At 47.4% G+C, this 14,007-nt stretch overlaps 2 protein-coding genes across 4 annotated transcripts in view; one reads left to right on the top strand and one right to left on the bottom strand.

Annotated features, from left to right (window-relative positions):
- WDR82 (WD repeat domain 82) overlaps window positions 1-7,678 on the top strand; it is a 23,828-nt gene extending 16,150 nt beyond the window's left edge. Inside the window, exons 5-9 of one of the 2 annotated variants that reach the window (XM_079100889.1) lie at window positions 199-315; window positions 654-809; window positions 1,686-1,755; window positions 2,388-2,530; window positions 4,499-7,678. In XM_079100889.1, the coding sequence (XP_078957015.1) occupies window positions 199-315; window positions 654-809; window positions 1,686-1,755; window positions 2,388-2,530; window positions 4,499-4,528 (516 nt within the window). In that variant the 3' untranslated portion in view covers window positions 4,529-7,678. Of the gene's footprint in view, window positions 1-198; window positions 316-653; window positions 810-1,685; window positions 1,756-2,387; window positions 2,579-4,498 lie in introns of those variants that run through there. The other variant, XM_079100888.1, reaches the window with a different exon arrangement.
- On the bottom strand, window positions 5,959-14,007 carry PPM1M (protein phosphatase, Mg2+/Mn2+ dependent 1M). 2 transcript variants are annotated; one of them, XM_079100886.1, is made up of 10 exons: window positions 13,564-14,003; window positions 12,818-12,941; window positions 12,409-12,663; window positions 11,813-11,925; window positions 11,388-11,472; window positions 11,192-11,310; window positions 10,959-11,022; window positions 10,594-10,701; window positions 10,341-10,489; window positions 5,959-10,006 (listed from the first exon to the last, which is right to left on the bottom strand). In XM_079100886.1, the coding sequence occupies exons 1-10, from the start codon at window positions 13,785-13,787 to the stop codon at window positions 9,862-9,864; spliced, it is 1,386 nt and encodes a 461-aa protein (XP_078957012.1). In that variant the 5' UTR covers window positions 13,788-14,003; the 3' UTR covers window positions 5,959-9,861. The 2 variants fall into 2 exon arrangements, with proteins under 2 accessions (XP_078957012.1, XP_078957013.1); XM_079100887.1 differs by lacking the exons at window positions 11,388-11,472; window positions 11,813-11,925 and having other exon boundaries at window positions 13,564-14,007.

The following is a 14,007-nucleotide window of genomic DNA, read 5'->3' as shown; positions in this document are numbered from 1 at the left end:
GTTAGGATTGATTAGAAATCTATTTTTATGGTGACCTCTTTTAAAAGCTTCAATTTAGTTTGATTTTTGTTTGCTTTTTCTGTACTGTAGGTAGGCTGGTCTCTGTTCATAATTCTTTCTTAGTTTTCATTGGGAAAGGTAAGTTATATAGTGGTAGGATCCTGCATTTATTAAGTTTTTGTCTTTTTTTTTTCTTAGGGCCTCATGCATCTACAGGGCAAGCCAGTTTGTTCTTTTGATCCAGAAGGGTTAATTTTTGCTGCAGGTGTCAACTCTGAAATGGTCAAACTTTATGACCTTCGTTCTTTTGATAAGGTAAATCTTTGAAACTTTGAACTATCTTGATGTTATAGAAGTTTTAGAGAGAAGATAGATATTTTAGACCTTTTTTATGGTAGAGGGAGTATGTGGTAGATGTTAGAGATGTAGTTCATCTTGTGCTTTCCCACTCAAAAAAGAATCTAAGGGTTGGGGATTTAGTTCAGTGTTAGAGTGCTTGCCTAGTGCCTTCAAGGCCCTGAGTTCTGTCCTGGGCCCTGGGGGAAAAGCAAGGAAAAAAGGAACCTAAACTGATATAGAATTGGAGTCAGCTCTGGCAGAAGGAATTATAAATGTGCTTTGGGCCTGGGGGCTGCTATTTTTATCTTTTGCAGGGACCATTTGCAACATTTAAGATGCAGTATGATCGGACTTGTGAGTGGACAGGACTCAAGTTTAGCAATGATGGCAAGCTTATTCTCATCTCCACCAATGGCAGCTTCATTCGTCTCATCGATGCATTCAAGGGAGTGGTGATGCACACATTTGGGGTGAGCTGACATCCTCCAACCCCCACCCCCCACTCCCACCACCGTACTGGGAATTGAACCCAGGAGCACTTTACCACTGTGTTATATCCCTGGCCCTTTTTAAACTTTGAGACAGGGTCTTGTTTAGCCTGGAACTTGCAATCTTCCTGCCTTATCCTACTGAGGAAGCTGGAATTAGAGGTGTGCACCACTGTGCCTGGCTTAACTGATAGCCTTTGAACATGACTGCTTCCATGCTGCTCCCTCTTGGACTGGAAACTGTGTTAGTCAACAGAGAATAGCAGTTATCTTTTCACTGATCAAGGCATGAGCTTGCATCTTCTTCCTCTGTGTGTGAACTTTTTTTTCGGGGGGGGGGGTGGGAGGTGATGCTGAGGATTGAACCCAGGGCCTTGTGCATGAAGGCAAGCACTCTACCAGCTGAGCTATATCCTCAGCCCCCTTATGACTTTTGGATTCAGAGACATTTGCTTCTCATCAAGTGAGGCATTTAGATATAAAATAATTCTTAATTGCTTGATGTGGTGCATGCCTATAATGCCAGCTACTCAGGAGGTAAAGGAGTATTGCGGGTTCAAGGCCAGTCCTGGCAACTTGGCAAGACCTTGTCTCAAAATAAGAAATAAAAAGGGCTGGGCAGGTAGCTCAGTGGTAGAGCACCTCCAGGTTTAATAAAAGTTTTCTTGCCCCCCTTGAACATGGGGTTGGGTTAGGGAGTGAATATTTAAGGGTGGCAGCTGTGTTTGGAACCTTGATGGTATTGAATATAATAAAGAAAGAGTTTCCTAGAAAGTGATGTGTGTACTGGGTTGATGTTCTAGGCATTGTTTATATTAATGACCCTGTAACAATGAGAACTGCTTTGTTTTGTTTTAGGGTTATGCCAACAGCAAAGCTGTCACACTAGAGGCTTCATTTACTCCAGACTCTCAGTTTATTATGATTGGTAAGCTTCCTTCATTTCACTGGGGGTTATTTCTGTGATACTGTGCATTTGTTTTTCCTAGCTATTAAACTGAGTATCATTATCTGTTTAATAGATGTTTTCAGATCTTTGATTAGCAGATTATGTCAACAATGTAGTGTTCTTTAAACTGTCTAACTTTGGGGTTGTTCTTTACTGGAACCAGCATTACTATTGATCTTCCCTTCCCAGCATTAGTATTATTAACTTCCTGGGATAACCCTACAATCAGTTGCCTCAGTGGCTAGATATTGTTAAGCTAATGGTATTTAGCCACTTTTTTGGATGAGATTTCGTAAAGTTAGGGAAGTAACTTGCCTAAAATAAATAAACAGGGTCAAGATCAGTTCCCAAGGCTGGAGATATATAGCTCAAGGGTTGAATGCATGCCTAGTGTGCTCAAGGACCTGGGTTCAATTGCCAGTACCTCCTCCACCAAAAAAAAAAAAAAGCTGATTCCCAAATTCCTTCACTGTTTCTCCTTCCTCTTCCTCTCAGCTTCTACTGAGACTGGGTCCTGAAACTTGTCTTCTCTCCAGATCTCAATCATGTCTTTCTTACCTCAGTCGTTTTTGTATTGAGCTATTAAATTTTCCTTGATGATTCTCTTTTAGGTTCAGAGGATGGCAAGATTCATGTCTGGAATGGAGAGAGTGGTATAAAAGTAGCTGTACTGGATGGTAAACACACAGGCCCCATTACCTGTTTGCAGTTCAACCCCAAGTTCATGACTTTTGCCAGCGCATGTTCCAACATGGTATGTGAACAACAAGAAGTGTCTTCTACATAGGGGCCTTCTCCTTTGGGGTGGCAGTGAACACAGCAAGCTGTAGTAGGTTCAAGTACCTGTTTGTCAGCTGTTTTCCCTCCCATCAAGTAATCTTTGGTTGGGATGGTTTTTTATTCTTCCCATGAACTGGGGTCACCTCTTGAGCTCCTAAAAGATTGCAGGCTAGTTTTTGCTGTAACCTCTGGTTTTAGGCTCATATTACCTAGGCTAATGTTCAGTGTCAGGTGGGGGTTGAAACTTACCTAGACTACACTAGATAGCTTTTTGTTCCTGGTATTCTGGACCATTTTTTGTTTGTTAGGGCACTGGGGATTAAACCCAGGGATACTTTACCACTGAACTATATATTCCCAGTCTCCCCCCTCCCCAACTTTTTTTTATTAGGGTCTCACTTAAGTGTCTAAGATTGGCCTTGAATTTGGGATCCTCCTGCCTCAGTCTCCTCAGTTGCTGGGGGATATAGGCATGTACCATAATGTCCAACTGAACGTGCCTTTTGTGACTGCAACCTTTCAGTTTTCCATTCTTCTTGGTTTACACTGAATTCCTCAGAAATTTTTATAGTTGACCGTAATTCACCACTTAAAATTAACTCTAGGTCTTTGTCTCTTCCTAGACAAAACTTTGAAAACAAAGGATCAGTGAATCTCAGCTTCTAGTTTTCCTCTTGGGATTCCTTAAAACTGCTTGGGTTTTTGTGAATTAAGCATATCATAATTAGCTTTACCTAGAGTACATTGCCTGCTCCTTTTTTTCTTTTATTTTCTTTTCATTCTCCTCCCTTCCCTTCCAATTCCCCCTTTATTTATTCATTTATTTGGGGGTTCTGGGGATCAAAATCTAAGCCTCACATGTGGTTGGTAAGCACTCTACCATTGAACTACATCCCCAGCCCCTTTTATTTATTTATTTTTTTTGAGATAGAGTCTCACTAAGTTGCTGAAGGTCTTGCTAAATTGCTGAGGCTAGCCTTGAACTTGTGACCCTGCTGAATAGGTGGGATTACAGGTGTATGCTACTACACTAGTCCCCTCCCTTTTTAAAAAAGCCAAGAAAACAATGTCAGAAGAAATGTAGCCAAAGCATCCAATTCAGTCACTCTCATTTTTGTGGCTCAGGAAGGAGAGGGCCAATTCGAGGTCACCTGGTAGTTTACCATTTGAGGTCAGGTTACTCAAATACTCCCCTACCAAATAGCATTCCTCTTTTTTTTTTTTTTTTTTTTTTTTTTCACAACACTGGAAGGTGGACTGTGAGTGTTAGAAGGAAGCAGAACCAGCTTAGTTTTCACAGAATGAGGAGTATTTATTTATTTATTTATTTATTTATTTATTTATTTTGGGGGGGGGGATCAGGGATTGAACTCAGGGGCACTCAACCACTGAGCCACCTCCCCGGCCCTATTTTGTTATTTTATTTAGAGACTGAGCGAAGACTGAGTTGCTTAGCATCCTACTCTTGCTGAGGCTGACTTTGAACTCACAATCCTTCCACCTCAGCGTCCCAAGCCACTGAGATTACAGGCTTATACCACTGCACCTGGCCAGGGTGTTTGTTTTTTAGGCTGCCAAGGTTGGTCAGTCAGGAGGGAAGTACACAAGGCCATAACTCTCCACCATTGGGGTTGGACACCTTGATACTCTGGGGGAGGGGGCATAAAGAACCCTTCACAATACTGGTATGATGGCACATGCCTATAATACCATCTACTTAGGAGGTTGAGGCAAGAGAATTGCAAGTTTGAGGTCAACCTGAACAGTCTAATGAGACCTCATCTCAAAATAGAAAGAGCTGTGGAGATAGCTCAGTAGTTGAGTGCTTGTCTAGCATTGTTCCAGGATCTGGGTTCAATCTTGAGTCCTGGAACAACAACAACAACAAAAAAAAAGCCTGGCTTTTTAAAGCTGGCTTATGTGACTTGTGTTCTCTTTCCAGGCCTTCTGGTTGCCAACCATTGATGACTGACCCTGATGCTGCTCAGCTATTTCTGTATAGTGGGGGTGGCCAGCAGGAAAAACTCAGAGTGGACTGAGATAAGTGGGATTGGATCATTTGACTGGGCTGGACAACATCCTTTCACATGGCCTTCCCATGGATGTGCTGTACATCTGCTCTAAAGAAAAAAATTACTTTGTTGAGCTTCTTCATAAGGACTCTTGGTGCCACCGACTCAGTTGGGACCTGGCCCTTCCAGCTGTCAGTGTACCAGGCTCCTCCAGAGTGACCAGACTTGTGATTAGGTTATAGTGGGGCTCTCAAAGAGCACCTTAAGTTTTGAATGTATTTGCTGCTGAGGAGCCAATGAAGTCGTCAATTCTGCACATCCCCTCCCCCATCCCTATAAATGCATGGGAAGCCGCAGTTCTGGTTTTGAGATGCTTGGGTAGCTCAGTGCCCCTTGCCCTCACCCTGCATGTCTTGTTACTGGGTCTCCCTGTGTAATTGTGGCATTATTCCACAGCCATCATGTTTGTTAGGTGCCAAACATTTCCAGAAATAAGTCTTCATATACCTTGGGGTCAGAGAAAGGGACAGATTCAGAAGGACCTTGCTTGTCAGGAAGTCGTGCAGTTAGTCCTATGAAGGTGGGTGGACTGGATAGGCCTCAGGCTCTGGTGTTGGGTAGGAAAAGGCTCAAGAGCCTAAAAGGGAGGGAAGGAGTAGCAGTTGTATTCCTAAGGCTGGAAGGTTTAGCAGCAGCCTTGTGCAGTCCCCTGTGATTAAGACAAACCCACAGTCCTGGGTGCCTACCAAGCTTGGTTTGTTCAAAAGCTAGGTAGGAGTCTATTTTTGTACCTGAGATGCATTGCGCTTTTCCTGTGGGCCAGTATGTGGAATGAGTCTGAGTTGTTTACACTGATGCCTTCCTTCCCTGCCCACCACAATTGTGTATATAGTCTCCAGGTGACACCCCCCTTATGCCCAGCTCCCACTGAAGGGCTGGTTCTAGGCCTGTGTTATATGTTATATTTAGCCTTTTTATATATGACCTTTGATTTTGGTTTGTATTTTAGCACAGTATGTGCACCTTCACTTAAATATATTTGTGCATTCATATATGCATATATATGTATGTATGCATATATATGTATGTATGTGTGTGTGTATATATATATATAAACAAAAATCACCTGTAGTTTCTCAGTTCAGCCGAAGAAGGTGAGTCCTGCAACCCAGGAGAAAGACTGCATCCTTGCTAATAGTGTTTGCCACAAGTGTTAGTCTTCCCTGTTACCTTTTTCCCTTTGGGAAACTAAATAAAAGCAAAGCTTCTTGTGTTTGCTGTTTCCATGGCAGCTAAGTGAAGGTCTTGGGATGACTTCCTTATGTTCCTCAAGCCGCACTTTGGGGATCCTCTCTGCAGTATTAGTCTCTTTTTGCCTGGTGGTGTTCTGCTATCTGCACCCGTATATGTGTGACAGTCCTTTTGCATGGCTTCTGTGCCTGGCTTGCAGCATTTGGAGACAGGATGCCAAAACCAGAGCATTTTCAGTTTTTCTAAGGCTTCTTGCAAATTACAGGTAACTCCCACTTACCTAGTATGGCTGCTTTCTTGCTCTTTTTCTTGCTTTCTGTTGAGGAAGAGGATCTAGCTAGGCCCAAATTGGGATGCTCTGTATCCAGCCCATGGCCTTTCCCCTGCATGGCCTTCTTAAGAGCAGACCAAGTGGCATGTTACTTCTCTAAGTTCCCAATCAAACATTTTATTGCAGACAAACACTCCATGCACATCCAGAAACTGAAGCCCAATATGGTTATGACTTGCCCAAAGGTACATAGCTGCTAGGGTAAATCAAGCCGTCACTGCTTCTGTTTAGCAGCAGACATAGGCTGTGAATCACTAGCACTTTCTTCTTCTTCTTTTCTTTTTGTTTGTTTGTCTAGGCAATTACTCTTTTGACTTTTTAGTCAGACTGAAAGGGCAATAGGCACACCCTTTCCCAAGAATAGAGTGGAATCTGTAACTGCTGCCATGCCACCCACTGTGTAGCTCTTCCTTCCCAGGGTGGAGGGACTTTCAGAAACCAAATAATTTGAGCTATTACTGCCCTCCCCTGGCTTTTCAGGGTAGAAAGTTCACATTAGGAACTGTTTAGAGATGGGCTTAAAACTGGGTTAACTAGAAAGGCTGTATAATTTACATATCCATCACAGAGAAAGATCTCCCCAACAGGAGTAATATGAGGTGTATTTGAGATCTTGGATGTCCAAAGCGGAGGCACCATGTCCTTTGAAAACATTACTTCTCAACCTCTACTTCAGGCCCTGTGGCAGTTGAATTGGGGGCAGGAGGTGGATAGAAAAGATTAAGCTGGGAATGTGGCTAGGAGAGAAGGGGAAGAAAGACTAAGAACTGGCCCTGCAGTAATGTATTGCTGGGGTTCAGAGGTATTTGAGCTCCCCTCAGTGGGGAGGGGCCGCTTACCATCCTCTGAAGAGTTAGGGTCAAAGCCACTGCTTTGTACGTTGACAACAGCACTGCACTGCTCAACTACCAGCTAGTGGGGATATTTTTTTAAAGTTATTCCCTGTTTCAATCATAATTATTGCTCACTAAGGATAATTTTGGGAATTTTAAAGAATCAGTTGGCCACCCAAAACGGTACCACTGTTAATCTTTTGGTGTTAAATGTTCCTCTAGACATTTCTGTGCGTAGGTTTTTGGTGTGTTTACATAGTTGTTATTCTACTGTATATACAATTTTATGTCCCTTTTGTACTTAACATATAAACATTTTTTTTCCATGTTAACAGTCTAAAACAGAATTTTATGGCTGCAGCCTCTTCCATTGAGTTTCTATAGTACTGTCTGTCTTGTACCCAGAGGGAGGGAGGGAGGGAGGGAGGGAGGAAGGAAGGAAGGGAGGGAGGGAGGGAGGGATGGGTTGTCTACCATTCCTTCTCTTGGCTCACATGTAACGCTGTGTGAATGGATAGTTGGAACCCTTGCTAAATAAGGCCTATGGCCTAGTGTGAACCTCTAGGCTCTAATAGGCATCCACTGGGCCAGAAATGAGTGACTGTTAAAGGCAAGCCTAAGCCAATCTTGATCTTCTAAGACCTTATCTGGAGTATGTCAGTCTCCCTTGCATCTCCCCACCCCCACCCCCACCATTTCAACCCTTGATCAGACCGACAACTTCTTGGACTAAGTTTCCCCTACTGGGCCCTGGCTTTTGGAGGGCAAGGATAATGAGGCCTTTGGTGGCTTTTGTTCCAAGTGTGACAGAAGGCCTAACCTGGTGAGATGGTAATTCCTGGGGCCTGCTGCTTCTGGTTTTGCGTGACTTTCTGAACTAGAGCAGATGAAACTCTTGGACCTGCCACTGGCCACTTTTATACCACTTTGGAGGTTGGCTAGGGACTCTGATAGAAGGCCTGTGTGTGGTTGTCCTTGGATAGGTTCTCCTGATTCAAGAGTACTCGAGGAAGAGACCCCCCTCATGGTCTGGTAGGAGGGCCGCTGCTGTTTTTATTTCTGCTGGTAAATATGGACAAATCAGTCAGAACAGCTGCCCTTTCAGTGGCCACTTTCACTTTGGTCTCCTTGCATTTGAAAGACCTGTTGCCCCCACTCCCTGAGTTTTGGCCTTGTGCACAGAACAAGAACAGGAACAGACAGGCAGTAGCCTCTTTCGGAAGTGAGACCAGTGGGCTGTGGGGGTGAGCTGGTTCAGCAGTTGATGTGGGGAAAAGGCAGGGACAGGATGTTGCCCACGCTTTGCTCAGGGAGAAGGGGGAAAGCTATGCTGAGGAAGAAGGAAGTTAGTCTCTTTTAGGCTGGTAGGACAGCATTCTGGCATTTGCCAGCTGCCTGATAGGAGGCTGCCCAGAGGTTCAAGGACTAACCATTTTGTTAGGGCCCAGCTGGGGCCAGATTTAGGCCTGGAAATCCTGGGCTGTGGAACACAATTACATGAAAAATAGGACATATCTGATAATAGTTTATCCTGCTGAACAACCTATAAGAAATGAAATCTAAAATGAGTTAAAGGGCAACAAAGGAAAGGGAATATGAGAGCCTCACAGATGAGTTAACTGTACAAGTTTTAACATGTGTTTTATTGAATCTTCTGCTGCAGTTGAAGACTTGACTGGCAAAATTCACCTTAGTTGTAGGAGTGAATCCAGGAACTCAGGTAAAGCTGAAGTCATGAAGGTGGTTTGCCTTGTCCTTCAAACACTATCTGAGTAAGTTATAGATGCCAACAGCCTTGAGGAGAAGTTGAAGCTGTTCATCAAGCAGCAAGCCCAGGGATCTTAACGTGTTTCTAACTAAATCTAGGTTAATAGGCATATGCATTCAAAATCAAGTGAAAAAGCAGCCCTTATGGTACATGAAACTGAGTTCACAGTGGAAGTAAAGGCCTCCTTTCTATTTCTTGGACAACAGTCAGGGGTGGGGGCTCACTCAGATAAGAACTAGAGAGGCTGCAAAGAGAACAGTTCTAATTATATGCAAGCTTGTATGGTGGAGCTAAAACTAATCCACTGGAAGGTGCCCATAATCCAAGCTGTACAAGCAGTTCACAATTCACACAGACTCTCTTCTGCAAAGGAACATTTAATAATAGGAAGGTGATAAGGAACAAAGCAAAGGCATTGGGGGTGAGACTAGGGCAGGCCTGGGGCCAGGAGGAAGCAGCCAGTTAGAAGGCCAGGCCAGAGGTAGTGGTAAGCACTCCCTGCTCAGCCAACTCTGGGAGCTCCTCTTGCCCCTTTTTGCTCTTGCCCCAACTTTAGCTGTAGGGCCCATGCCCTCCAAAAGTAGAGAGCAGGGCAGGACTTAAGCTGGTGTCTCCTCCAGCACTATCTTTAAGATTGGCCCAAGGTTTTCTACTGGGTACCATGCATGGACTTTGGGGGTTGTTAAATGAATGCCCTGGCATTTGTGGATTGGGAAACTTGGATCCAATACACGCTGCTACCCCTTGTGGCATTTGACTAATATTCTTGACATGGGTGTCTCTTAAAGTGAGAATAATTCTTGGGCTATTGAGGATCCTGTCTGAGGAGCCTCACAAGGGTTTCCTAAGTTGTAGGAAAATCATATTCCTCTGCCAGAGTGATGTGATTGTTGCAAAAGGCAGGACCTGGTGGGCTGGGCTCTCTGTACCCTTCCAGCTCTTACTGCCTGGTATAAATAATCCCCTTTAAACAGATGAACCTGGGTGGGAGGCAGGAACATTGGGCTCTGGCTGGGGACGGGACAAATAGGCAGGCCCTTGGCCATAGTGGAGGAGGCATGTCCATACGCAATAACTCTGGAGTGGTTCTTGGACACAGTGTCAGAATTGTCAGTAGCCACTGCCCCCTTGGCTCTGGCTGTTCAAGGGAATCACGAACACAGAGACGTCATCGTAGGACACCTGCCCTTCCCCTGTGAGGTTGTCATCCTTCCCCTGTGTGCTGTGTATCAGCATTTGGGCCAACTCCGAGAACCTGTAAAGACCATCATGCAGATGTACTCTGGAGGCAGAGCAAAGGGACAAGGCCAGCCCTCCAGGAGAACTCCCTACACAGGGCCAGACATCTGGAGGACCCAAAAAATGTAGTCCAGCTATAAGTTGAGCAAGCAACAAGCCTAGTGGCACCACAGAAATAAACCCAAAGGTTTTTTTACTGACCCACAATCACTCCTTTCTGAAAAGTTTGAGACAGCCCTGATCCTGGCTACCTGCCCTAAATTGGGTTCATTGGCAGTGCTGTTTTAGCTGAACTACATGTTGCTTGCTGGCACCAACTCAGGCCTGGCAGATCTGTAGCATCTACATACCTGTGTGGATCTTCTCGGTTCCCAGGAAGGAAGCTCCGTACAAGCCATGCCACTTGCTCATTGGACAGAACATCCCAGAGCCCATCAGTTGCCATGACAACTACATCCTCCTCCTGCAAATCCAACTGGTCCACATCTAGCACTGTCACCTGCAAGTTAAGCTTGAGGATCCTTAAATGCTCCCTTCCTGACTCCCACCAGGCTCATTCCCTGTCCAAAGGCAGACGGAAGCTGGACTACATTGCCCTCTCACCTGTGGGACAGAGAGCAAGAAGGGCTTAAGCTGGATGTTTGTGTCCAGGACTCTGAGCTGATGGTCTCCCAGTCCCCTGGAGACGGCCAGTGTTCCCAGTAACCGAGCCTGAGGACAAAGGTGGGTGTGAGGTGATAGCAGACAGTTGCAACAAATGGCCAAGTGCCAGACCCTGGCACTGCTGAGCACACAGGAAAGGGTAGCCTCACCTATGGCTACCCAGTGGCCCCCAGGAGCCATGCATTCAAAGAGAAACAAGGGAACAGACCCCAGGATTCTAGTGATAGTACCACTAAGAGACAAAGGAACTCCCATCTTCAGGGAGCAAGTAAATGGAGATTCTTGAAGGGGGACCAGATACTGACCTGTCTGCCATGTCCATGGATCAGTGGGTACTTCAGATCTGATTTCTCCACACATTTGTAACTCCTACCAGAAGGAGAGCCAGCATCAGCCCAAGCCCTACACCTCACTTATCTCCCAGTCCAGGGCCCAGCTGTTGTTCCCTCATAGTGCCCACCCTGCCTAGGTAGAGGGGCATTGCCACAAATGAGCCTCTCCCTACCCACCATGTGCCCCCCCACCCAACCCAGCTCACCAGCCGCTCATGTGGTGATCCCTGAACAAAACCTTCTGCCCCAAGTCATCCCCCTTCAGCCGCCTAGGGAATTCTAGTCGGGTGAACTCATCAGCCAGAAGCTCAGGGTAGACAAAGGCCTGGGTAGAGAGGCCATGCTCAGGTCAGGCTCCCAGGAGTTGGGGATCCACAGCCTCCCCCTGCTGAAGGTACCTACCAGCTGCTGAATTCGCTGCCGCTCGGTCTCTGGAGTGAACTCAGAGCTCAGTGGCCGTATCTCATCTCTCCGCACCAAGATGGCCCTGGATGGGGTTGAGGAGGAGAAGGAGAGATCTAGAGGGAAATCCTCCCTCACCTATGGCTACTCTCCTGCCCCTCTTCACCATCAGGCCATACCAATCCCTGGTTCAAAACCCTTCATGACTGCCTTCAGGGTAAAGGCTCAGTTTTTCAGGCTAGCACTTGAGGGCCCTGTGATGCTCTCCTTGGCATCTCTCACACTTGACATACTCCAAGTATAAACAACTCAGCCATTCAATTCTCCCCGTTTATAAACCTCCACTTGCAGTCACCTTTCATCGTCCCCACTGTTTCTAGTTTTCTCCTGCCCACCCCACCCCTGCCCACGCTCCAGGAACTCACCTGCTATCCCCAGCATTGGCCACATACAGCTTTCCCTGCAGGGACACAGCCACCAGAGCTGTGCAGCCGCCCACCTGGCCTGAGGCCTCCAGCTCCCGCCCGATCACCTCATCCTGGAGCAAACCGAGGCCATCTTAGCTGCCATCTCTACTGCCACCATACCACTGTTCCCCAATCCCACCCTACAGTTCACTTTCCAACAGTAGGCCCAGCAGTCCCAGCCCAAAGTCCAGCCACAACTCCTGAATCCCTGTGGTTAGAAGATGCAGATATGAGAAATGCTACTCAAAACAGGAAATCAGCCCTTGCCCCAAGGACTAGTAGCATGTGCAATGAGGTGATTTAGAAAAAGCACTTAGTGCAGGGCTTCAGTAGAGTACTTGCCTAGCATGTAGGAGGCCCTGTTCAATTCCATCTACCAAAAAAAAAAAAAGCATGTAGTAGAAGGAGCCAACAGGAGGGATTAGGATGACAATGACAAACAAAGCAATCTTGTCTACCCAGTCCAAGGATCTGGGGTGATTATGATAAGCAGAGATGCCCCACTCAGGTCCCTGGTTTCAAAACCTTCCCTTATTCCCAAAGGGCATACTCACACATTCCTGGAAGGCACCCTCCAGGGCCCCAATCACCAGATCTTCTGCCTTGATACCCTTTTCTTCCACAAACTGGGGGTCACTGGGACAGACACAGCGGCCACTGAGGTGCATGGGGGGCTGAGCAGCCACCATGCCTTCTACCACGGCCTCCAGCTGCCGGCGCAGGCAGGAGTGCAGAGTGTTGGCAGCCAGAATGGCTGCTGCAGGACCACCGTGCCCATCAAACAGTGCCCAGTAATGACCCATCAGGAACTGCATAGAAAGGGCCTCCATGTCAGGCTCTGCCAGGCTCCCCAAGTTACCCCCTGGCTTACCTTGTACTAGGATGTGGGCAGCAAGGCAAGAGCCTCAGCCTGTATACCCTGGTCCCAGCCTATAACAGGGATTCAGACCTGTCTGCACTTACCTCTTCTGGGCACAGAGTCAACCATTCCCGATCCTCTTCAGGTCCAAACTCATATCTTCGGATGCACAGTTTCCCGCAGGCAGCTTGATCCTCATTGAACTCAGATTTCTCTGCATTGATGATCCTGAGGTCAGAAAAAGTTCAGGTCAGTGACATACCCGTGTCCCCGTGGGTACAGAGACCCCAGAAGAGGGCAGCAGCTCCCAGGTGTTGTTACTGACAAACACCTGTACACTTACAAGTTTCATGTTGTGTGGTTTTGTGACTAAGATGAAAGTCAGGGCCCAGACCCTCCAGAGTCTGTTGACCCAGGGCTGAAGTAAGGGTGAATTGTCTAGGGAGATCAGGGATTCCCTCTCCTATCCCCTGTCCCATCCTAGTTGTTCCATACAGCCTAGGCCATACAACCCAGGATGAGATGTGCGTGGCAGGGTGGGGATTTGGGATTCCCAAGTCCCAGAATGCTGGAATTCTACAGTCTCTCGACCTCATCTTGGAAGCCTTGGGGTGCAAGTCCTTCCCAACCACCACTCTTCTCTTAGGAAGGTTGGAGACCCAAAGAAAATGCTGGGGTAGGATAAGGAGTCACTAGTTGAGGACAAGTAAGGGATATCTACAAGTGGGGTGGGGGTGTCACTCACTTCGTTGGCCTGTTTTCTAGAGCAGCAGAAAAGCCCAGACTAGATAAGGCGGGGGCCGAGGTGGGGGGTCCAGGGACAAGGGTATCCTGGATCGGGGGCACTCACTCGGCGTAGCCTGCGTTCCAGGGCAGTGTGCGGCCACGCGCTGGGCTGCGCACTGGCCGGGCGTCCGAGCGGCGCGAGGCGTCGGCGGCTCCTGGACTGGAGCCAGAGCCACGCAGGAAGCGGGGCCGCCTGTAGGGTACCGGGCTGGCACGCGGCCCCGGCGGCCGCGGCGCGGGAAGTGGACCCCCAGCCAGGAAGCGGCGCCGGAACCAGCCAGCGGACATGGCGCGGCGGCAGGGGGCTGCCGCGGAGCGCAGACCCGGAGGGCTGGGCGGGACTGCCCCTGGGAGGAGGAAGCGGACTGGGGGCGGTGACGGGGCGGGGCGGAGACGCGCCCAACCCCACCTCCGGCCTGAAATATGTACGCCGCCTGAGCTCTCGGACTTGTGGATCCTTTAAGAAGCAAACGCTGTTACCAGTCCCACTCTACAGACAAAAAACTGA

Source organism: Sciurus vulgaris, assembly GCF_902686455.1.
Source record: "Sciurus vulgaris genome assembly, chromosome: 10".
NCBI classification, from domain to species: Eukaryota; Metazoa; Chordata; class Mammalia; order Rodentia; family Sciuridae; genus Sciurus; species Sciurus vulgaris.
Note: the sequence above shows the minus strand (reverse complement) of the source record. Positions and strands in the feature narration are given on the sequence as shown.

What these genes read in the sequence shown, in the direction of transcription:
- PPM1M (XM_079100886.1), bottom strand. Translation starts at nt 13,787, where the DNA reads ATGTCCGCTGGCTGGTTCCGGCGCCGCTTCCTGGCTGGGGGTCCACTT. An exon ending in GCCAATGCTGGGGATAGCAG is followed by an intron (nt 11,473 to 11,812) that starts GTGAGTTCCTGG and finishes AACCCCATCCAG; the next exon opens with GGCCATCTTGGTGCGGAGAG. An exon ending in GATCACCACATGAGCGGCTG is followed by an intron (nt 11,023 to 11,191) that starts GTGAGCTGGGTT and finishes TCCTTCTGGTAG; the next exon opens with GAGTTACAAATGTGTGGAGA.